Here is a 26,280-nt window from a genome sequence, read left to right on the forward strand (position 1 = left end):
AATATGAAATGCGCAACAGATGATTTAAACATGTGCAACTGAAAATATCTACTTCGAGTTAGGACTAGACTAAGGCGCTCTAAAGACAGATAACGCTCTGAAACATTCGAGAAAATTCCAATTACTACGCCCAATTCCCATACAAAGTTCTCAGTCTCACTGTTCCCAGCTAAAAATAACTTGGAAGGTATTGATCGGCAACCTTCAGGTAACCTAACCTTCACTTGAGTGGAATATCCCACGATCCTAGCTTATTGCGCATGTCTAGAGATAATAAGGGATATATTCGAAGTGGAATGTTGTTCAAAGCAAGAAGAACCAAAATTGAAATGATCATGATTCATATGAGATGGTACCTACATATCCACGATAGATGCTTCAGTGAAAAGCATGAGTCAGTGGGAAATTCAGTTGTGCAACAGACATTTCCAAAATGGCGGCTAGCATGACGCTTTCCCGGTACCGCGCCTCACCCCCTCCCCTCGCCACCTACCTCTCTAAAACTGCGCGTCCAATTTTAATGCATAGATCGCACAAAGAAAAGTTATTGAAATCGCAGAAAAGGCACTAAAAGACATTAGCTCTGTTCAATTCGAGGTGAAATTGAAAAAAATCAATCACGGTAATATTGAAATTATTACAAAATATTAATATTCGATTAATGCAATAGAAGCCCTATTGCGTAACAGGCCTTCACAAAATGGCGGACGGCCACACCCTGCCCCACACCCTACCCCTCTAAAAGTACGCGTCCGAAATGATTGATCGATCGCACAAAGACGAGCAAAAAATACAGAAAATAGTTACAAGTTACAAGTAAAAATAAAAAAAAAACGAAACAAAGAAATTTGCAAAAATAACACAAACTATATAATTTTACCAAAAAAAAAATAAAAGAAAAGATAAAAAAACCGAAAATTTAAAAATAAATACTCACCAGCATACGCTGCAACTGTGCGACCGACTGGTTGGCGACTGGTGTCCCGTTGATCTCCCTGATCTCGTCACCGACGTGGAGCGTGGCTTGCCGGTGTATCATGCCCCCATGCATGATTCGGGCCACGATGCACCGGCCGTCGTCCGCGAGCTTGAGGGTGATGCCCTGTGAAAGACAAAGGAATTAGACAAATTCTCAAAAAAAGAAAAAAGACAAAATTTAACAGTTGGAAAATGGCGGAAGTTTCAATTGAACTTACATTTCGGCCTGCAGTGTACCCCATTGTCTACGTCTGGACTCGGCAGCACAGAAAACCGAGTTCGACGCAACTCCAGGGCTGAGGCAAGATGGTGAACCTCATTGGGAAAGGCTGAAAGCCTGAGAGCAAGGTGATAGTGCTCGAAAAGTGACGGTGTGTTAGCGGCGGCTAGGTGTTACAGCCAAAAGGAATCAGGGATCCAAACTAGGCCGGAGTGTCGGAGACACGTCTGGATCGGACCGTGAGCGCTAACACACTGCGCCCGGAGCCTCCGATATCTAGGGTCCCTAGAAAGCTGAAATCAATAAATCACACTGCAATTCGCAGACGCAAGATGCTTCGCTGCGATTCGTTGCATTCCCGACCGACGCATCTGGCTAGACCAGTCACAGGCCGGGAAATCTAGCAAGACTTAAACTGATATATGGTTTGGGGTGAGGGCTGTATTGAATTTTCCCCGGGCGAGACCTCGAACGTTCTCGATAACTGCGCAATTGAATACATAATTACAGATAGATGTTTATGATGGCGATCTTTGTTTACGATGTTTTTTTATGGAAAATAGCCAAGAACTACTCGAAATGAGTACGAGAATGAGCTAATAGTGCTAATATGCAATAGGTATTGCTAAGAAAATTGAAGATTAGTGCGTTTTTTAGCCATTTTCGACAATCCTTTGTTCTCTAAAATCTTTAAAAGTGCAAATATTCATACACCTAAACTTATCTGTACTATTAAACTGGCCATATTAATGATCCTAAGCACATTTAAGTACATAAAAACTACTTACTCATTTCTTACTGTGCTGTACCTACTTATGTACTTTTTATAACAAACCAAAGTAATAATTAAGTAAGGAGGACTTAAATGGACCTTCAAGACAATTTTCTTAAGAAAGTCTTGTGGTCTTACTGATCTTACTTGGCAGTGGTGATCGCATAGCAACAGGTTACCCATAAGCCGGCTAACCCTGACTTACATATAAAAAGGCATTGTTTAGTTCAAGAGGGGAACTCTACATTACCATATCTTACCCTCCTTATTCATAAAGGCATAAACCTTCATATAGGTATACGTATAACTAAAAATATGATTATAAATTATGATTTATCTGTGTGTCAATTTATTGGATAGTATAGGTACTTTTGATAATACCTATTCGTGTTTTTAAAAGCGGGTCGCGTTGGGTGTTAGCCTTTCCGTGACAAAAGTAACAGCTGTAGTAAAAGCTAATTTATTCATATTGTAACTAATAGATACACATGTTTTGTATGTAATATGTACAAAATATTTTATTTAAATATTTCTTCCCTTTAGCGTATTATATTTTAACCACTGCACACTGTCTGCTCTCCAGATTGTCTGGAAAAGTTCGCTTTCTGACAATAATTACTTCCTAAATAAAATAGTACTATCGAAATTCTTGTTTCATGTGTTCACACGGATAATAATTTTCCAAACCCTCCTGTAATTAATAATTTTATTTAAATGGACTCTACGTAATAAATATTGAAAAAGGCGCCACCGTACGAAAACAAGAGTAAACTTACAAAACGTAAGGAACCAACACTACAGCTAAGCAGCGCCATCTACTACCAATTTTGAAAGTTACGGCAACGACTCATAGAAGCTCTACCCTACATAGAGGGCGTATTGGGCTCTTGATTCGAAGTTGTATCAAAGCCACACAGATGGCGCTATTTTGGCAAAAATATAATAGCATCTTGCAAGAAAAAAAATGAAAATTATAGGAATTCTTTTAGTTACATACTGTATTTTATAAGAAAATTGGATTTTTATTTTACATTAATAGGCAAAATTCAGCTCAATTAATTGCTTGACGGTGTTGCTACGCCTTAAGAACAACGCCATCTATTACCAGTTTCATAAACTACTCTAACATAGGCTGCCGCACAATTTATAAACGCAGTAAGTAACACGTGAACAGTTTCGAGAAAAACGCGATCAAAGTTGAAATTTTATTTTGGGGTGTCTACAATTAGTTACGCAAATATTTGTAAAAAAATATATATGGGCTTATAGAGCTAAACTCAAAGTTTATTTTGATATGAGGTTTTTGTATTTTAATTAATATTTTGTATTTAAAATTATTAAAAAACTGTTTATGTTATGGATTAACTAAGTTTTCGTTCGATACTTACTACCCATGAATGCAGTATGATTGTTCCTTACTGCGTTTATCAGTAGTTTACGTTACTTACGGTACATGTGTTAAATGATTGATTTAAATTTTAGTTCTTACAACGTAATATATGCGCCGTATCTTTACAACTTACTGCATTTATGAGTGGGAGTATGAATCAAAATAATTTATCAAAACTTTAAATGCGCAGTAATAATACAATTATACTGCGCTTATCATAAGCCAATAACGCTTTCATGTTGAACTTTCCCAAATGACCAAGGGGTAAATGAAACAAGTATTACAAAATAATTGCTGAGATCGCTTGTTATTCAATCAAAAATTAAGATATGGCACCCACTTTTAGATCTTGAATATACCAATCTAATAAAATAAAGACTCGGTCGTTCGTTTCAGCCGAAAGACCTCCACTGCTGGACAACGGCCTCCCCCAAGGATTTCCACAAAGACTGGTCCTGTGCCGCTCGCATACAGGCACCTGACGCGACCTTCACCAGATCATCGGTCCACCTAGTGTGAGGCTTGCCCAAGCTGCGTCTTCCAGCTCATGGTCGCCACTCAAGAACTTTCCTGCCCCAGCGGCCATCAGACAACTTATAGTGTCTCCAACCTTCAGAGGAGTGGGTACAGCACGGCATTTGACATGATTTTTGTCTTGTCCATTAAAGACCCATTTGTTGAGAGGCTCTATTGAGGCAATCGAGGATTGAGCTTAGATCCTCCACGTTCTCAGCTATGACTACGATATCGTCCGCGAATCAAAGATGGGTGATGTACTCGCTGATGATATTTATGCCCAATCCGCTCCAGTCCAGAAGCTTGAAAACATCTTCCAGAGTGGTAGTGAACAGTTTTAGAAATATGACATCTCCCTGTCTGACCCCTCGCTGCAACTGAAGTCCTGATCCCGGAGACGGACTGACATTGTGGCCTATTCGTACAAGCCCTTCAACGATTATATCTATAGTAAATTTGGCACCGTTGGAGAGACTGTAGCTTGAAGAGAGAAGTCTTTCTCATAGACCACAAATGCCAGACAAAGTTGCTGATTATTCTCCTCAGTTTTCTGCCATAGATAAGTATGTGGTCTATCGTACTAAAGCCTTATCGGAAACCGATTTGTTCGGGAGGCTAGATGTCGCGTGAAACCATTCATGATGACTCTCAAAAACAGAATCAGAAGTGTGATGGGTATAAAATAAATTCTTCAACAAGGTTTTGTTGCCTTTTTTGAAGAAGAGTATCACCACACCTCTGTGCCATGCCGTAGGCGTTTTTCCCTCAAAGATGACTGAATCGAATAGCTTCTAAAGAGCCTTCAGTACCGGCGTTCCGCCTGATTTCAGAAGCTCAGCCGTGATTCCATCATCGCCCGGTGCCTTGTTGTTTTTCAGCTGTTTGAGAGCCATTCTAATCTCGTACAGACACGTCCGGGATATCTTCGGTATAGTGTCGGGTCAATCTAGCTCTTGGGTCTTCGGCTAGATTTGTCATTTGGACAGGTTTTCAACTTCTTCCAATAACGTAAGAGTCAGCCACTGCGTTCATAACATGTTTGTAACATGTAGGACGTGCTGGCATTTTAATTCAAAGTCTTATTCATACCATACAGGTGGCGCTTTTTCCTGAGATCGCTAGATAGTGATATAACGCCAAGTTTTGCAGCTGTGAAACTAGTTAATTTTAACTGAAAGTTTACACTGTTTACATACAGGACCTCAGGAGGAGCGTCCATGTTCCCGCAAAGGAGGTTTATCAGAAAAATACAGAAAAAGGCAAAATTGGGAACGTAGGGTAATTGCGCCGGTTTTCCGTCCAGCTCCTGTTTTCGTCCATTTAACCGACTTGCCACAAACAAATACGGAAAATTAGAATACAAACCTAACTTTCCGTGCAAGTTTGGACTTGTTACAATCTATAATATCTAAGTAACAGTTCTGCCTGCATGAAAATGTAATTTGACAAGTAATAACTCCAAAAAAATCTACGGAAGTTGCTGCTGCAGACAGGTGAATGGAAAACGTCGTCAAGTTAGAAAAAAAACGTGCCGGTAGGGAACTTTCATGATATGTTTAATTACTGTTTTAGCTACTTTACGTAATGTTTTCGGCACGTATGTCTAATTCATAGCATAAAAAATCTGTCATGCCCTGAGTGCCCAAGCAACTGCACTCAGGAGGATTTGATGAGTGCTACTGACAACGCCACTCTTGTGGCGGAGTTTTGGGCTGACACTGTGTAGGTTTGTTGTCGACACGAAAAGAAGAAGAAGCATAAAAAACACTATTTTAAGGGTTTATTAAAGTTTTTGTATAGAAATCTTAGATAATTAAGTGGACTAATACTAGCATAACAATTTTGCAAGATTTTGGTTTTCGTCCACGTGGACGGAAACCCTGACACCTAGTTAATATTTTTAATAAATTATTAAAAATATTAACTATTATTAATAATAATCATTTTACTTCAATGGACCTACAAAATACAATGTTTTTTCTTCCAATATGATCTTTATTGCTATTACATTAAACATTTTAGTTTACGTCCACTTTTTAACAGTGATAAACCCATAAAAACCGTTAAAAAGATGTGGACGAAAACAAAAAACAGCTTTAAACGTTGTTGTGTTTTCGTCCATGACGTCATGAGCAAGCACTGGGGTGGACGAAAACCAAAATTAGCTATTCCTGTAGATTAGTTTTCGTCCATTTATCCTTCGACCTATTGCAATATTTTCCTAAATTTAGGTAAGAAACTTATTTAAATCTTTTTGATATCATTTGAAAGCTAACAAAATTACCTTTCAAATGATATACCACAATCCATAGTTACTGTATTGTAGAATTGGTTTTAAGTTAATAATTCAGCTGCACCCTTTTTTCTACACAGTGGTCGAAAACTAGCGTACACTAGGACGAAAACTGATTTTTTTGGACGAAAACTAGTGAAATCGCCTCTTTTGCATAAAATATTTTTTATAAAAAAACCCGTGGTATTTACTTATTGTCATATAATATTAACGTAAAGTAGACTATATAAGGACTAAAATGACATATGATACATATGAGTAAGTATTTTAAGATATTCATTTCACATCACAAAGTTGGCAACTCCGATAATTGGACGAAAACTAACGCACTTACCCTACGACAAATCGCTTCCTCTTTGATTTTACTTCCACAGGTATTTTTTAAATTAAATTTTTCCTGTGTTATAAAACATGGCACATGTAAAGCTCGACCTAATTTGACTTCGACGACACTCCGCTCACATCCAGCGCCAAATTGACAATTTTACTCAATTACTGATTTTACTCAATTACCGATTCTGTTTGCTCTCAGCTCAGGGGAAACATGTAAGATGTAATTTACAACATTATTTATTCATGGTGATCTGTGTGAAAGGTAAACCATTTTTGCCTTAACCAAAAGATTTGAAATCTTAATAAGTTTTCAAGAGTTATCTTGCGAAGTTTATAGACTCAATCAGTTAGGCCCTGTTCTTTGACTCCAATCAATCAGCTTATTATAAGTTTTGAAGTTAACCGTACCTATCTGAAATTAGTGAATACGTTGTGTAATTGGAACGGATGTCTGCTATCGAAGCATCCCTTTTTAAACTTTCCAGACACCTAATAATGGAAGCTATTACTCCAATAAATTAATGAGAACATTCATAATTAAAATAATAGTCTGAGAATCTTTAAAATGTAGTCTCTTCTCTAAACTTACGTTAAAGAGCAGGGAAAACGCTTCCAACTACAGGAATTACATAGGGGACAGATAGATCAAGGACTTACCATCATCACTGTCCTGGGATTGCAGGTGGCGAAGGAAGAGAACCATCGATCATGGAATGAACCACTCAGGAACAAAAGCTATAAGCTCTTCAGTCATTTTTTGGAACTGTACGAGGCGGAGAAAGAATTCAATCAAAGAGGGGCCAGATAAGGACTTATCATCGGCTCTTCAGTTTCTGCACGAGACGCACTCAGGTCATGATCTCGATCACAGGCTCGGTGTCGTCATAATTTTCTGGATGAGGAGGCTGTGGTGCGTTCGTTGACGGACAGGGGTGACGCTCGCAGCGATGGGAATCAAAGAGGGGATAGATTCAAGACTTACCATTGGACAGTCAGTGTTCGTCTGGCATCCAACGGGGTGAAGAAAGAAATACATTGACTGTGGAATCAAGGACTTACAATCGGCTCGTCAGTGTTCTTCTGGAACTGCACGAGGCGCACCCTGGTCACGTTTTCGAACTCGGGCTCGGTGTCATCATCGTCTTCGGGAGGGGGGGCGGTGGTGCGTCCGTTGACTAGTGGGGGGATGCTCGCAGAAACAAACTCGGGAATTAGAGAGGGGACAGATCCAGGACTTACCATTGGACAGTCAGTGTTCTTCTGGCATCCAACGGGGTGAAGAACGAAATACATTGACTGTGGAATCAAGGACTTACCATTGGTTCGTCAGTGTTCTTCTGGAACTGCACGAGGCGCACCCTGGTCACGTTCTCGAACTCGGGCTCGGTGTCGTCATCATCTTCGGGAGGGGGGGGGGGGGGGGGGGGGCGGTGGTGCGTCCATTGACGGGCGGGGGTGACGCTCGCAGCAACGGGAGTAAAAGAGGGGGTAGGTGGAAAGATGAGGACTTACCATTAACTCATCAGTGTTCTTCTGCACGTGGCGCTCCTAGGTCACTTTCTCGAACTTGAGCTCGGTGTCGTCACCGTCCTCGTAAGGGAGGACAGTAATAAGTCCATTGACGGATGGAAGGGACGCTCGCAGCGACGGGTGTCAAAACCGGGACAGATGGATAGATCAGGACTTACCATTGGCTCGTCAGTGTTCTTCTGGAACTGCACGAGGCGCACCCTGGTCACGTTCTCGAACTCGGGCTCGGTGTCGTCATCATCTTCGGGAGGGGGGGCGGTGGTGCGTCCGTTGACTAGTGGGGGGATGCTCGCAGAAACAAACTCGGGAATTAGAGAGGGGACAGATCCAGGACTTACCATTAGCCATTCAGTGTTCTTCTGGCATCCAACGGGGTGAAGAAAGAAATACATTGACTGTGGAATCAAGGACTTACCATCGGCTCGTCAGTGTTCTTCTGGAACTGCACGAGGCGCACCCTGGTCACGTTCTCGAACTCGGGCTCGGTGTCGTCATCATCTTCGGGAGGGGGGGCGGTGGTGCGTCCGTTGACGGGCGGGGGGGACGCTCGCAGCGACTCCTCGCCGTACACCTCGCGGGCGACCACATCGTGCGCCTGTAGTAGGGCCTGTAACAAAACAATTAGGGGGCGTCCATAAATTACGTGAGACAATTTTGGCCATTTTTCAACCCCCCCGCCCCCCTTGGTGAGATTTGGTGAGATTTTGCCTGACCCCCTCCCCCACCCCCCTAATCTCACGTGATATTTAATAAAATGCCTATTTTTCGAGTCTTATAGATTTATATGAAAAAATCAATAACCCAGTGTCGCACCACACGCAGTGCAGGGTTCCGTAGCTTCCCGTCGTTTAGTAAGACAAGCAATGAGCCACTGTAGAGTAAGGTCCTGTCACTTGCTAGTAGCGAAGACAGTGGCACCAACTGGTGAGCGCTAAAGTGGTAGGAGGACTATCGCATTTGCACTCATCAAGATGGCGCCACTGTAGAGTAAGGTCCTGTCAATCGCCAGGGGTGCTAACTGTTAAGTATAAAAACGATAGCCCTCATTGCTTCAACCTAAGACCAGTTTTTTGATTCATAGTTAAAATAACTAATAGTTAAATTTTGCTACTAATGGTTAAATATTAATAAAATGTAAACTAATAGTTAAAAAAATGTACTAAAAGTCAAGTTAAACATTGTTATAAACATTTTTTTTTTCTGTTATTTAACAACTTGTCATTTGACATCTGTCAAATTTGACTATTCATTACTTTAACTACGAATACATAATATTTTCATACGTATGTAATGACATTTTTTAGGGTTCCGTAGTCCTACCGTAGTCCTTCCGTAACCCTTATAGTTTCGATATGTCTGTCTGTCTGTCCGAGGTTTCGCTTGGAAACTATTGGCACTGGGGAGCTGTAATTTTGTGAAGGTATGTATATTAATCACGCCGACAAAACGGTAAAATAGAGTTTTGAAAAAAAAATATTCTAGGGTAGCTCCCCTGCATGTAAAGTGGGGATGAATTTTTTCAAGGAAAACTATAACGGTTAAGATACATTACTTAGTTTAAGAGTAATAGTCATTTGACTCATTTGTATTATACAATTTCTTAACCAGTAAAAAATCCTTAGAAGAAAATATGTATGAAAACTGACTTTAGATGAAGTATTTGCTTGCTTCTGAAACATATTGTGGTAACGAACGACAGACAACTACGGAATTTTTAGTTTAATTTGATTAGACTGTTTAGAATAAATTGTCATTATCATCATAAAAAAAACATTTTTTTACTTCAATAACCCAGTTTTCTGGCAATTTTACTCTATTTTTTGCGGGAAAAATTACGTGATATTTTCCGAGACCCCCCCTCTCCCCCACGTGAGATTTAGTGAGGTTTTCGTTGACCCCCTCCCCCCCCTAAAAGTCTCACGTAATTTATGGACGCCCCCTTAGGTTAGGATTTCGTAGAAAGAAATCTGTCATCAGTGAATTTTTGGTCAGTTGGGTTTGGGTTTTAGCCACAGAATAAGTAATAGTACAGGTACAGAAGGATTACTCCGCAAGACGATTTAAATAAATGCGAGTCTTGCTACGACGCGATACAGTGGAATTCAGCTCGCACAGCACTACGTACCTACAATTTTATTCACCTACAAGTTTTGTCTCTTTCTATCGCGTGCCTCTGAACTCTTCTTACGCTGTTAGGGTTGCTGTCTAGTGAAAAAATAATTAATCTACTTATTTGTAATGAGGTACGTATGTAGGTAAGTATGCGTTCATTATGGAAAACCTTGGGAGAGGCCTTTGTCCAGCAGTGGACGTCATTTGGCTGAAACGAACGAACGAATTCTGAGCAGTAGTCATGGTAGGTTAGGTTCCTATACTATCCTAAGAATTATTGATTACCTACATGGCCAACATACCTTTCAGCATCTTTGGGAAGCGAAAAAAAAGATAAATCCGGTAGATTTCTTTTCGAATTTTAACACCCGAACGCCGCACAATATTTCTTTCTCTTTATGTCCATTTTCAAATAATACTTCGATCATAGAATTATAATCATACTACAACGCACGCCAGCGTCCTGACGGGCGCGCGCGTGACACTCGACTGATATAATACCCGCCGGCGGGGCGCTTCGCTGTAGGTAATTATCGGATGTACCGCGCGGAGTGAGCCAGGCCTGTTTTAGCCCGATACCGACTACACACAGCCGCTTTGTCGTTCGCTGTTTATAGTTTACCCATGCGCGGAAAGTATGTATTTCTACGTGCGTGCCATGCATGCCATGCCATGTACCATGCGTGCGGAGCATGCTCCAAACGGGCGTATATGGATGAAAACGTGTAAGGGGCCCGCGTACGCACTGGGCTATGTCTCATATACATATTATTATGTGACATGTCACACGTACAAGGCCTCACGTATGCCACGTGGCAAAGTGACCTTTAATGGATAAAGGGCTTAAAATGAAATTAGCGAGTCAGGTGGCTTTGTTTATTTATTTACATTTCACAGTTCGTACACAGATTTACGAGTCATGATGTAAGATAGAGTATTGAAAAATTTCTTTCAGCAGATATCGCTATAATAGAGACAGATTCCAATAACCTCTCAAGGCAATAAAAACAGTCTATATTTACTGAGGACTGACTCAAAATCCAATTTGAACTTTGTTTATTCCTCTGCAGGCCATAACTGCATGCGATTGAAAATCTGGAAGGTCCAGAACGGTCACGGATTATTGGCCGAATATCGAGGTTGCGCCGAAGCCAGCCGGCCGAAAAATGAAAGAGGCTCCCGATTAGGCTTGCCAGATCGTCGGGTTTTTTTTGTATGTGCTCACGATTCCCGGGAGCTCTCCATATTAGCGTCTCATGCCGCATTTGGCGTATGCAAGGGCTTTGCGGGATCCAGTAATGCAGGTTCCCGCAAAACTGGACTGTCGCGTGAACACACTTGTGTTTGTAATTCGAATTACAAATTCGAACTGATCGGATTTTTGCGGGACACTACGAACGGGAACTTCATGTGAACATTACTACAAAAACACGTATACTTACTAATCATTTAAACAACAGTTCCTGCCAAAAATAGGATAACGGATGTCTCCGTGGAAACAAACCTTCACAATAATGGTGATCAAACCAACCAAAGTCCCAAAATCCCGAAAATATACTTTTTTCTGCCGATAATCGGGAGTCTGAACATTTTATCTGGCAACCCTACTCCCGATACTCCAAAATCAGTGAAGCAAAACATTCACAATGCCTAGACTGAAGTGAATAAATGGAGTTTTCATAGATCTAGGTTGTGTTACGTATTTTAATACTGCATCGTACAGTTTGATATTACAGTTGCGGACATGTTTGCTCGTTTACAATTCAATGGAATCTGTATACACTAAAGTTTAAGCTTTTTACTGCATTTCAATTTTAGTAAGTACGCCCATAAAATCATACATACTTATGACTACTTCTTTGTTGCTGTCCCCATACACGGGACACTATCTCCCTATGACTGAACCCATCCCTTTAAAAGGTTGAAGGAATAAATGATGATGGTCGTTAGCAATGACCGAGCAGTGTCATAATGCGGATGGTCTTTGCCAATATGGAAGTCAACGATAATGTAGCTAGTTACAGAATTTAGTTTTTTATCGAGTTATGCAGTAGTTAAATACATACGCCCGTATTCACAAACGATGCTTGCTTATGTGAAGCAGCAAATCGAACGTAGGTACAGCGTTGAATAGAGCTCTGTGATTGGTTCGTGTGTCACCCTGTGCGTCCACGCGCACTGTGAGACCTCATAGTAATGTTTGTGAATACGGGCGATAGATATTAGAAACCGCTAAGCTTTAAAATAAGACATCTTTACCAACACCTAAGCGCTGGTAGTGCCTAAACGAGAGCCAAACTTTAGTCAAAATTATCTTTAATTTCATTTAGTTATCAAGTCACGCCCGCCCTTGGCTTTCACAGTACCTAAATGTACATTAGTTTCGTCAAAGCATTAAAAGAACACACTTTTTTAATCGAATTTAGAAGCTGCTAAGTCATTTTAATGTTTTATGAAACATAGCAACAGCACAAACAAAAGCGGCGAATTTTATCAGGACCCTTTAATGGACGTCTACTAATAAAACTCGACCTTAAACAATTTCACAGGTCGGGGAGCGAGTCCTTCCATCACATTCCATATCCTCGATTACACATCCAATCCAATGTAAAACGCAGTAAAATTCTTATTAACGAAACAACATTACCGTTAATCGGATTCCGAAAGTCGTAAACATTTTAGGGTAAAAGGGAAAAATAAACGAAACAAACTTCCCCAATTTCGGGGAATCAACATCTAATATGCGTAATTGGTAGCACTAGCGCTATACCCCGTGCTAAACACGTGGAGGTGCTGGGAGCGAGATAAAACTAGGAAGTACAGTCAGGTTCATAAACCAGGATCAATCGTGCGGAAATCTCACACAAATAAGGTACTTAAGTATAGCGAAATTTTACGGAAATTTAAGTAGATTTTTTGCTTTCTGATAAGTAACATTACCGCCACCAACCGGCCATTGAGGAAATCATTGGGGGAGGCCTACCTATATTCAGCAGTGCACGTCTTATAGTTGAAATGATGATGATGGTGAAGTGACATAATTCGCCAGTTCAAAGAAACACAATTGGTTTAAAATATTTTAAGCGCAGTTTCAGTAACTGTATCCCTTCAAGATGTCTGTATTGCAACTTAAAATCTTTTACCGGCGATGCCTGCATTACAGCTTACGTCTTGTTATCCTCAAATACAATCTCTCCTTGGCAGAGATTTAACAAGAACAAGCGAATTTGTCCCCTAGTTAAACCCCATCTGTATTATAGCTTTTCTGAAGCGGAAATTATAAACATCTCTTATTCTCGTGGATGAGCGCTGATCTTTCTTGCATGGGTAGAAGATGTTTGTATGAAGTTTGCGTCATAAATTAAGCAAAATCTCCTTAAGGGGCTCCTTTAGATTAGCGGTTTTCGGATAAGCTTGTTTTTGCAAGCGCTCATTTTCAGAAGCCTCATACGAGCGTAGGCGGTCTATAAATCTATTCGCGTTGTTGAATTTTTAGTCTTAAGCTGAAAGCACTTGACAAAGCACAGAAAAAAAAACTAACTTGGGAGCCTCTAGCTAGTTTATGATTTCACGCTTCGGGCTGTAAATATGTAATCTGAAATACCTGTATTTAGTTAATCTAAAAATAGCCTCATAATATCTAAAGACTAAATATTCCCAAATGTTTTTCTTAGTCGACTGTACTGCCCCAGGGCCGGATCCTAGCAAATAGAGCTTAAATAACATCGCTTATTTCTTCCCGGCACGTCTGTTTCTAGAAACATGAATTGGAAACCAATTCTGAAACGAGAAATAGACTAATGTTTATTTATTTGTTTTACACAAATGAAATTATGGGGCAGGAAGTACAAAACCTACATGGCATACAATTTTTAGAGCCTTCTTTGGTCTTCATTATAAGAAAAGCTCTATTCATCATCATCATCATTTCAGCCATAGGACGTCCACTGCTGAACATAGGCCTCCCCTAATGCTTTCCAATCTCTATGCTACAATAATATTGTCCTATAATTTACTTACACTTACACGACCTTTCATTTCAATCAAATTTCAGGTTAGGATTACCTAGAACTTCTGTCACAAGACAGTGGGATACAAAATTTAAAAGAGAGCTGTGTAAGAAATGCATATCACCGTACTTCATCACTTAATAAACTAGGTAGGTGTCTCTTTTCAAACAAAGGTACGGTGACTCATCAATATGATCCATCGGAGGACAATCTATCATTGTCCTAGAACGTTATCCAATATTGTCAGAAAGAAACAATACCTACCGTCATTATGTAGCTGAAAGAGTTGTTCCACTTTGGTACTATAAGTACTAAACAACTGAAAATATAATTATTGATGTCTCTATAAGCCTTTCTGTTATCCATCAATCAGTCAGACTTTGCATTGTCATCTCTGAACTTCAGTTGAACCTTTGAATTGGGCTAATTCAATTTGTACTTTTGATTATACCTATTTACAGAGATGTACCTAATAAAAGAGGGTCCAAATAAAATAAGGTAGAAAAAGAAGACGAGAGATCTTATATGACTTCTTTCGCTACTAATGAGTACTATGCAAAGAGTAAATGGGAGATAAATTGTCATAAAACTAACGAAATATGAACAATTTTCTTCACATAAAACATTTTAATCTGTCCACAAGCTTGTAAAATACAATTCTCTTTAAAGGAAACGGGTAACATTAAACGTATATTTCGCTTAAGCCTAAACATACAGCGCTGACCAATTTTAAAGCATTTATTCGCGTGTCTTCAAATGCAAGAATTCCACACGTACAGAGCTTTTCATATGGTAATATTAAAATGAACACAGCAACATTGCAGCTCGTTAAATAGGTTTTTGGCGTTAATTTACGTCCTATGTAAAAAATAAAATCAGGAAATGACTACATTTTTACGTGTATAACAGCAGGATACAATACAATTTTGTAAGCAATGATTGATTTTCGATTATGCCTAGTTTCAGGCAGTGCGAGTTGTGATAATTTTTCTACTTGTACAAAGTATAGAGCCTAATATTACTACAGATAATAGACCGTATGTTACTCATGCCGTGTAAAAACATCATACAAATTGATACGAGTACGTGACGTATTTCGCATATAGGCTATGCTAATACTCGTTCGTATAAACAGGAATTTTACGACGATGGATGGAGGATGTACTTAGGGTACTGATCAGATTATTAAATTATGAAATCCTCGGATTTAAAGCTGTATTAACTCATTGAATGCCGTTTAATTGACTGTCTCATGGAGTGGAAATCACCTGGTCCATCCATAATGTGATTACGGCAATCATGAAACCGCCAACTGAATGTGATGGAAGAATGAGTATCAATTTTATGGCGATTCCGCTTCTTTTGTTGAAAGGTACAACCTCAGGAATTGAATAATATTTACTCATTGAACTGAACAGTTATTGTCAAAATAAGCCGTGAGTAGTATACAACGTATTTGCATGGGCCTCATAAGAACTTCTTCCATGTCCATTAAAATAGGTCGTGTGGGTGTGTGTGTACCCATCTACGTGTGAACTTCCTACTCATTATGAAATGAATCTTTCGTATCTGACGTTTTCACGCCTAAAACCGTTGAACCAATATTGATTAATTTTAGTATAGTATAACTATTAGTGGACATCTACACCACTATACTCGTACATAATATAATTTGTTGTTGATATTTATAAGTGGTGCAAGAAACTCATAGTTAAACTGAGGTGACTTGCCTAAAAACGGTCATTGGTTCGAGTCTCTCAAGGGACAAAATTAAATGTGTAATTAAGAGTTGCCCAAATCGTGTTCTCAAATCAAGGTTCTTGTTTCAAGGTTCACGTGGAGTAATAAAGGAAAATTAGACAGCCATACAGTACCTACTTATTCTGTGGCCATACTGTATTTTTAGAACAGTTAAGTTAAACAATGATGAAAATACTTAAATTTCTCAAAAAATCCTTGTTATTTTCTCTTCTCTCATTAATTATTAATTGTGAGTACTTTTACTAGTATCTTTCAGGCTTGATTAGTTTCATTTTTAGTCAAAGTAAAAAAGGTATCTAACTAAATAGCTAAATAAATCTTCTAGCATTTCCATCTGATAGGAAACGTTCCACCTTCAGTTCTAAGTTGTGTATTTCTTCAGGGATAACAATAAAACTGCAGTTTAGTGCACAAAGCGAATAGTTCAAGCGCGGCTGAGAACACTCAACTGAGTTACGAATTTAGTTGTCAGGCCTTTGAAAGTTAAGTTAGTGTAGCTCTTCAAGAATAAGAAGTTTAACATTTAGACGATTTCGGCAGTTATCAACACGGAAGTACCTATTGTAAAGACAAGCGCACGGCAAGGTAATCACTGTTGGGCTTTATAAGGAGCAAGTTTGCAAAAAAATTCGTCTGTACATTAGGAACGGAAAAAGACTCAAATCAAGTAAAACGCTGCAGCGTCTTATCAAGTTATGATAAGTGCTATTTTGTAAATAAATGTATTTAGTCTGTTTACTTAGTAGGGTGTCATCGGGTCATTTAGTCTCCACTGAAGGAGCACGACCCTCTAACTTCTCAGAGGCAAATGGAGGACCTGAATTTTATAGGCAGACAAATTAATATATCTAGAACTAGGCCGCAAAATGTTTTTTGCATACACACAGCAAAGTTACGCGCATTATTAGGCAGCTAAGCAGTAACTAGGTGGACCGACAATCTGGTGAAGGTCGCGTGATGTGCCTGGATGCAAGCGGCGCAGGACCGGTCTTTGTGGAAATCTTTGGGGGAGGCCTTTGTCCAATGTCCACCATTGGACGTCATTCGGCTGAAACGAACGAAGCAGTAACTAACGGATTCAGCGGAACTTTTCTAAACAAGAGATGCATCGGAGGATTGGTCCCATTTAGGGTCCCTTTGCCTAATTTGATGGAAGATTTTATGGTTAAGTACCTCCCAATACGCTAAGAAACAATATCCCGAGACCCGTTAACTTGATCCGCAAACTCTGTACAAAACTTCCAGTCGTTTACCGAGTTCTTGATTTACAGCCTCGATTTGTTCATAAATTGCAAAGCGTTCGTAAGTTCCCAGCTTTCAGTTGTTTCGTAATAATGAAATGTATTAGCATACTCGTACACTTGAGAGTCCTTGTTTTTACCTTTGATGGCAAAACTTCATAATGCTGCAGCTGTTACAACTTCATTCATTCATCGTCAGTAGGCATATCGATGGAATGTTATTCAACACACAAGTCATTTAGGTGCAGTCAGTGTCTAATAGTAGTTCGTGATACCCAAAGTAGCTAAAAAGTTCTACCTAATTTAAATACTATGCAATCACCTCATTTTAATTCACTATACACTCCACGCCGTTTATAGGTAGATATTCCACCACCATCTGTGTATTCTATTAGTGATTATTATTATGGTAATTGAACTAGTGATCATAATAAACAGTTTGTCGCAAGATCTCAATAAATCTTTGGAAGTATAGAATAAAAATTAAGTCTGAAAACGTTTTATGTTAGTTACGTATAAGATGCTGACTATTTATAGTGTTTTTAATATGTAGCTCTACTTAGCATAAAACACACCCACTTCTATTCCTATCCACCCAAGTGATCTATCCGAGTCATGCATAATACCCGACTACAAAGGCACACAATATTTTCCGCAAAATTACAATCCCAAAAACACTCCAGCGCAAGAGTAATGGTGAACCACGCCGTACATTTCAAAGTTAATCCCGGAACCCAGCGCAATTGCACACAAATTCTTATCAGTTGCTCCTGAAATGCATCCCGAGCGCCCAACCGGGATACGGCATAGGATAGGTATGACGTGGATTAGCCAAAATGCCGGATTGGAAATGACTGTGATGGAGCTAATGTGAAATGAAAATGCCTAACGTTCGACAAATGACAATCGAGCCGTTTCATGCCTGAGCGGGTTGAATCTGTTTGAATTTCAGCTTTGTTACAGGAGGTAATAGGCAAAATTGGCATAAATGCAAGATAATATGAGTTGATGATTTAATATAAAAGAGCAGCGATAGTTGTAAAAAATGTTTTGAAACTTAGTTTTATTAATATTTCTTAGGTTTTTTAATTTATAAAGCTTATCTTCAAACACATTTACCTACTTTTGTAAGAGCTGTCGCTCGGCTAGGAAAAGGTCCTGAGGCGGAACATGTTTCCACGTAAAAAATCAAGTTTTTACCAACTTCTTTACTATCCGACTAATTATTTGACCGCTAACATTGTTCTTTTTACCCATGTTTGTTTCTATTATAAAACTCCGAGACCCGAGCTAATAGAAAATGTACGCACGGCTAGAACGACGACCGCTGGGTTTTTATTTTCAGTGCCTACGTAGTCCGAAGAAGATTTTCCTACAACTAAAAGGAAAAAATAAATAGAAACGGTCCATTTAAATTCGGATTGAAAGGCAATTGATCGGGACCTGAAAAGAATAAGCCATTATACAATTTGTAAGGGAAATTGTTCCAGTTTAAAGAATGTTTTGAATAGGCAACGAGGCCAAAGAAACGTAATGAATGGAAAATTGTGCCTAAATAGTAAAAGGTTTGTGTTTAAATATTGTTTAGGAAGGCCAATAAATAGAAAGATATCTTTTTTGTTACACACAAACTGACAGTCACATTATACTAAAATAATGATAGGTAAATGAAAAAGCTGTACTTTCCAAATAAGGAAAAAAAATTGTGACGGCTCTCCAAGATAAAAGAAGAAAGGTAAGCAATTATGAAGTACTGAAAATATTAATATTAAGAAGCATAATAATATGAGAATTTGTATCATTAAAGGCATTTTTATACAAAAGAAATAGACAAAAAAGGTTTTTTAAGCGCATGTTTCAAGTGTGTTCTGTCTAGAAAATAAAAATGTATTCCAGTCGCGGAACTCCATTATTTATTACCATCTATTGGATTCCGTCCGCGTCTCGTCACTTTATAACGATATCGATGCAAAATCATAAATCGATTACATTCAACCATTCTGTTTTATTCCGATGCTTGCTTCCGAATCGAATGATTTATCATTAAGCGTTACAGAAATACGGAATTGAATTTAAAATATGGAGGAATCAACGATTTGATGCTATAAATAAGATAGGAGTTGCCCATTTATTGGGAATTTTTGCATTGATATTGAGACTTGTATTGTTCCAAATATACAGCGAAAATAGCATAATCCTTTTTATCTCAATAATAGCTACGTACTACATCAAGAATCATAGGCTTGTCATACGAGTAAGTAAAAGGTCAGTTAATCAGTTAATTCAGTTTTGTGTACGGATAAATCTAACTTGCTTACAGCTTCCTTGTGGGTCAAACGAATTAGCCAATTATTGCGGAAGTTGGGCAACATTCGTTTCCAGAAATGATACTTATGTATGTTATTCCCAATAAGTCTTCCGCGAAAACCGTATACGGTCCAGAACTCACGTCATAAAAAATAAAGTCTTCCCAAAATGCCCATCTCTGTATCGTCCATGGAATTCTAATAGAACGTTTACAAGTGCCGTTTTGTAGTTTAGTCACGATGTAGGAATCGATCGGTATTAACCCACCTTTTATTGGTAGCGATGGAGCTCCGAAATAGGATGGATGCTTTTAATTTGACACGTACTATGGGACTGTAAATTGTGAAGTGGATGAAAATTTAATTATTTTTTGTGGTTTCAAATCTGGTATATCGTTATAGAGAAATAGAGTCAGTAAAGCTCACTTCATTACTTCAGTCATAAAATGTCCACTGGTGACCTGAACATAGGCCTTCCCCAATGATTATTATCAGATAGGCCGGTTAACCGTTACAAATAGCCCGTATCCAGGGTCTTCCGATCATGAAGTTCTACGCTGTGCTACGTGATTTCCATTCCAGAACCTTGCTGTTCCATTGGCATATTAACATTCCTTAAAGCTCACTTAGTTTATTGAATTACAAGTTAAAATTTTGCATAATATCCTAGTGTTGTTCCTAGTTGTACAATTACCCCTTCATCATGTGAAAAGTTTTTAAAACCTCCGGTTTAGGTATTTTATCTCTGCATTTATATCCCGGATAGTTCAACGTCAATTCCCGTCCAGTGTAAACCCGGATTTTAGCAATAAAGGCTTGGGAACTGCGTCAGATCATGCCTAGGCCGAACTACGCCGGTCTGTTTGGCTTATTGCAGTTTGCACAGCGGTCGGCAGGGCAATATTAAAGTTGATGGGCAACCGGCGGGAATAGTCATCGAGAGTGAAATGTACGGATACTCGTAACACCGTTTATTAAATACTCACAGCTGAATATTTTGCAATTTGGAGTTCGTGATCGTAAATCGTAATCCAGAAAAAGCATACCGTACCTAACGTGCATTTTTAAGGCATTCAAGAGAACTTTATTTAATCTAAATAAATACAAAAGACGTCTGACTTAGATTCTATTCACAGGGAACTTTAAATGTAAAAAAAAATACAGAGGATAATATTTATCAAGGTTGAATTACAACATTCATTGATTCTTCATAGCACTAAAAGCACCACACACAGTCGTAGCGTACATTTCTTTCTGGATAAGGGAATGTGTTCTAAAATATTTAATAAATTGGAATAAATTTGGTTGCACCTCGACAGATTAACAAAGGCTTTGCATATCGTACAAACGTAAAAAACACTGACGGATTTATTTGCGAGGATCGGGCTTACGTGAGATGTAAATCTGACTTTAAAAAATTCGCCAAATACACGTCCCAGTCCTAAATCCTATGAAATCATTTGTTTCACACGTATCACACATCAATATCTGTCAGCGAACATCAATATTGAGATTAAAATAGAAAATAACTTCGTTCATCGCTCAATATTCAATTAAAGCCAGCCCGTAATTACATACTCAAGGTCAAGTACCAATTAAGTCGAATCCCGAAATAGACCCTAATAAATATTCAAAATATTAAAGAACTGTTAGTAATTTACAAAGGTTTTCTTAAACAACTTTAACATAAAAGCTTTTCCAATATAATGTCAGACTACAAAAAAATTACCGCTGCTGAAAAGCACGAGGCAAAACTTAAATATGAGGTGACTGAAATTTTATGGAGAAGCTTAAGCTTTTTCACGTCAACGAAGTTACAAATAAAGCCAGACTTTCCAACAATCCAGCTCTCGACAGCTTGACGCGGGGGATTCAGAACAATACTGAGTGAAGTAACACAGTTCAACTAAATCAAACGCCAAAAATAAAAGTATCCCGTTCTAAACCTTACCATTTTGCCTCAAGAGAATATTTGAACGTAGGTTTTATCAATAAAAATGTATGAGCTCCAAATGAATGTGAACTGGAATTGACAGAAGAAAGTGATATTTTATCTCAAGGGTTACAATTGAATACGGTGAATTTATGGGTTCTTCTACTGAGTTAGTATTACTGCTAGTATCTAATATTACAGTAATTTGTGATATTTACTTAGAGATGACAAAATATTAAAGAGCATAAAGCTTTAAATTCGAATGAACTTATCAGATAAAACGATTTGTGGAATCGAGATCATTCCGAGAAATGGTTTGACTGAAAATAAATGCTTTTTGAGATTGGTATCTTACAAAAAATATTGGCTTTTTCCAGGACCTTTTTTAACTGACAGCTTTCTCTATTGGGTATATCTAATCAAAATGTAGGCTATCCTGAATGCCACAGATTTACATTTCAAGTTTATGTTAAGGCTTGGTATTTCTGCTAAAGTAGGTATTTCGCGCTGTCAAAATCTGCGCGCGCAATACTTCGCCGAAGACAGCGCGCCAAAGAGCTCTCGCGGCTACACAGTATAGAAATACGCAGTTTAGAAATACGCAGTTGGTTAGGTTAGGTTGACTTCCTTCCGTTCAAGCGTCACACTCACAGCACTTTCTAATACAAATCATATCCAAGTGATACAAATTAAAACAACTTTCAAAAATTTTGGGAATATATTTTGGAATCGAATAAATTAATATAGAATATAACTGCCAAAGTAAACACGGTTCAAAGAGGCGTGGCGTCACCCGACCTTCCGGAAGTTCCGCGCCGGCTAGAAGAATTTCAAGATTACGTCACCCGACCTATCGGTAGATCCTCGGGAGCTTGAGCGATTGGAAAAACATTTTATGATCAGTTACTCGTAGTAGCGATTATTTAGAGCTTGGATAATAAATTATAGTTGTTGCAATTCACAAAGCTTTGCATATGGTTAATTACATTAATCAGTACACGCATCAATTTTGTTCAGTCTTTTTGTTTATTAATAAATAAAAATATCATACTAAAATTGCATACATATTTGTTTGTATTGGTCTGGGTGTTTTCTTTCCATAATTTATGTATAACGTATGTACGGGGCTCTGTATCGAAAATCACTATGAGGAATAAGCATCACACACGATTACCTGGAGTGCATTACCGCAGCAAAAAGCTTGCCATCTTAAATGAACGGTATAATATCGAGGTTTCGTCAGTATAGTTGCGAACAAAGGTGTTTGTGTAGTGTAGTTGAGTTGAGAGGTCAGATTATTGAAATAATAAAACGAACGTTTTATTTTTAAAATACATTTTAATAATAATTTACATTACAGATAACAATGAGAGGATGACATTGCAAGGTGGTGCCAGTCTTAAATCCGTTGATATATGCTGCATCTGCCATGTTTTTGGCTATAAGATTCCTCTATCTTACGGCTTAGACCTTTAGCTACAGACCTTAGACAGTATTTTTGTGAAAATTCTTACGCATGGTGGAGGAAGGGACGCTCTAGACACTCAAGTCTACAAGGAGTCACATGAACTCCAGTTTTAAATCCGTTGACATCTGCTGCATCTGCCATCTTTTTGGTTAGAAGATTCTTCCATCTTGCAGCGTAGACCTTTAGCTACAGACCATAGATAGTATTTTTGTGAAAATTCTTACGCATGGTGGAGGAAGGGACGCTCTAGACACTCAAGTCTACAAGGAGTCACATAAACTCCAGTTTTAAATCCGTTGACATCTGCTGCATCTGCCATCTTTTTGGTTAGAAGATTCTTCCATCTTGCAGCGTAGACCTTTAGCTACAGACCTTAGACAGTATTTTTGTGAAAATTCTTACGCATGGTGGAGGAAGGGACGCTCTAGACACTCAAGTCTACAAGGAGTCACATGAACTCCAGTTTTAAATCCGTTGACATCTGCTGCATCTGCCATCTTTTTGGTTAGAAGATTCTTCCATCTTGCAGCGTAGACCTTTAGCTACAGACCATAGATAGTATTTTTGTGAAAATTCTTACGCATGGTGGAGGAAGGGACGCTCTAGACACTCAAGTCTACAAGGAGTCACATGAACTCCAGTTTTAAATCCGTTGACATCTGCTGCATCTGCCATCTTTTTGGCTAGAAGATTCTTCTATCTTGCAGCTTAGACCTTTAGCTACAGACCTTAGACAGTATTTTTGTGAAAATTTTTACGCATGGTGGAGGAAGGGACGCTCTAGAGACTCAAGTCTACAAGGAGTCATATGAACTCCAGTTTTTAATCCGTTGACATCTGCTGCATCTGCCATCTTTTTGGCTAGAAGATTCTTCTATCTTACAGCTTAGACCTTTAGCTACAGACCTAAGACAGTATTTTTTATTATTTATTTGTGTCAGTGTGCTCTTCTAAAGAGTGTAAGACGATTGTATGTAGGTACTATTAAAATGTAATTTTAACTCATTGGTTTTGTCTCATATTTGAGGAATGTACTATGTATCATGAGTAGAGTCTTCGTTTAAAAGGATGCGAACGATTTAAATTTCAATAGGTAGACAAAATTGATAATTTTTAATTATCAAAAATTTAAGCTTTCTCCAGTAACACTGATATTATTATACTGTGACTCATCAAAGTCATCATTGTCAAAAATATTGACAAATCGCGAACTGTCACGGCCAAAAAACTGACACGCGTCCGTCCTCCGTAAGCGCCACCGCGCGACTGATTGAGATTGTCCAAGCCGTCATGGACGATTTTTTCCACATTTTTTAACATAGTAACTAAATAAGACGTAATATAAAAATTTCATCCGTTAAAAGCCCTCAAGTTATTTCTGAACTTTAGTTTAGTAAAAGATTTAGAATCTCAAATCGCTTATTTTAAAAATAAAACCATAAATAGAAAACGAATAGAGGTAACTTTGGGAATTTATTCTATCGAGTCAACTTCATCAAATCGTGTTTCCATCCGTTAATAGCCCTCGAAAATATCCTCAACTATGCCCAATAAAAATCTTAGCCTTTAATTTTACTGTTTAGTACCTCAAAAATGAAAAATGAAAACCTCATTTTCGCCATTTTCTCTGCTACCCGGCCTTAATGTTATGTGCCCGCAGATAAGCAGAGGCCTTTTTCGATCTGTCACTACAGACAGTTTGGACGGTTCCATACACACATTAGCAGTAAATATCCTCAAACGACCAGAGGTTTTTGGCGATCGTCCCTTTAAAGGGAATGTTTTTGCAGTCAGAACGAGGTTAGTAGATACTCGTTTAACCATCAATCTATCTTATTGATATGAGTATGTGCTCTTGAATGCAAAGGGGAGGATAAAGTAATGGATACTTTGTAACCTAATAGTGATTTGTGATTAAATTATAATAAGCACAAAGAGACCAATTTTGTTCTTGAATGGCAAAATTGTTATTCATATCAAATAAACAGGGAGTTAGCAATATTGTGGGCAACATCAAAAATTCTTTTGTAAAACAATTGGAGTCGAATGTTAATAAACGTTGGGAAACCTCTCAGATAGAAGAATTAAAACAAAACAACTCTAGATACCGAGTCGGAAAGGGAACCGACGGAATGTTCCGACTGGTATATTTAAATTGGTTTTCTTATGTCTTTCACAGTAAAGCTCGAATTGCTGAACAGGAAACCGAGAAGCGAAAGATTAAGCCGAAGCTAGAAAAATAGCTGGAATACTATGGCCAAAAGATATAGGTGCCAGAAGACGTTGCTTTAGATTTCACGATATACAGTTGAATTATTTATTTGACAGTATTGATAGCAGAGAAAGAAAAGGGTTGCAAGGACATACCCGAGCTTCAAGTAAGATAAAATTCCGAAGCACATTGAAGAATAGTCTCCTAGAATTCAAAGAAAATACATTTAGAAATGTCTTGTCTTAATTTGTTTTCTGAGGGGTCTTGAGTCTCAGAACTCTGAAGAGTTGATCTATTACTTTAAACTTTTAGTTTCAAATTCAAAGAAATAGCTACCATTTTAAGTTGACAGAAAATGTTGAACAATAAATGCTTGTCTAAAAGTTACAATAGTCTCAAATTAAGTTAAATATCAATTGTAGATAACGACACAATTGTGTCCATTGTGCAAAGTTTCAGAGCTAATGACACTTCTTAAAAGGAGTTTTAAAATTTTTAATGAATCGTAATTAGGGGACGGTAATAAATTGGACGTTATGGCGAATTTAAGTAAAATGTTAGGAGTTCAGGTGGAACTAAAAGAAGGAATTGCAGAATAAATTTTCCGTGAGGTTGGATTCACGAGTTCAGAGCGACTATCAAATCAAGTCTTCTATTGAAAATTATAATTTTTTTAAGCAATGGGAGTGGTCTTGTTTATTGACATAATTATTAAGTTTATTCAAACAAAATTGCATAACAAAATTATACCTAGTTAAACTTGAGTTCATGTTGATATTGATGATTAAGTTAAGATGGTTAAGAGGAGAAAATAATAAAATTTAATAAATAGGTACCTTATAAAATCTACTTCCATAATTGTGTTATTGACAAAACTACATCCGTAGCGATAACATCATATAACAAGGTTCCGTAAAATACAAATAGTTCACATCATTATGACAAAGCTTATTTTCCCAAAACAACAACACTAAACGATGAAGACAGTGCTTTCATAGATGGGAACACAGATAAAAATGAAGATAAACATCTAACTGAGCTTAAAGCATTCGTAAACTGTAATACAAACTTAGCGGGACATACGTTCCTATCACTACCTACAATAATAACAACTAAACATCACGTACGAATAATAAATGAAGTTGTTTTGAACACCGGCTAGAGACGTGACCAATTACTTGATTCGATTACTGAATCGATTTATA

General features: G+C 38.2%; 1 protein-coding gene across 1 annotated transcript in view; it reads right to left on the minus strand.

Annotated features, from left to right (window-relative positions):
* LOC135076829 (peripheral plasma membrane protein CASK) overlaps positions 1–26,280 on the minus strand; it is a 374,414-nt gene that overhangs the window by 15,741 nt on the left and 332,393 nt on the right. The window contains exons 2-3 of the mRNA XM_063971297.1: positions 8,448–8,639; positions 938–1,102 (exon numbers count right to left, since the gene is read on the minus strand). Of these exons, the coding sequence (XP_063827367.1) occupies positions 938–1,102; positions 8,448–8,639 (357 nt within the window). The remainder of the gene's footprint in view (positions 1–937; positions 1,103–8,447; positions 8,640–26,280) is intronic.

Source organism: Ostrinia nubilalis, chromosome 12 (genome assembly GCF_963855985.1).
Source record: "Ostrinia nubilalis chromosome 12, ilOstNubi1.1, whole genome shotgun sequence".
In the NCBI taxonomy this organism is placed as follows: domain Eukaryota; kingdom Metazoa; phylum Arthropoda; class Insecta; order Lepidoptera; family Crambidae; genus Ostrinia; species Ostrinia nubilalis.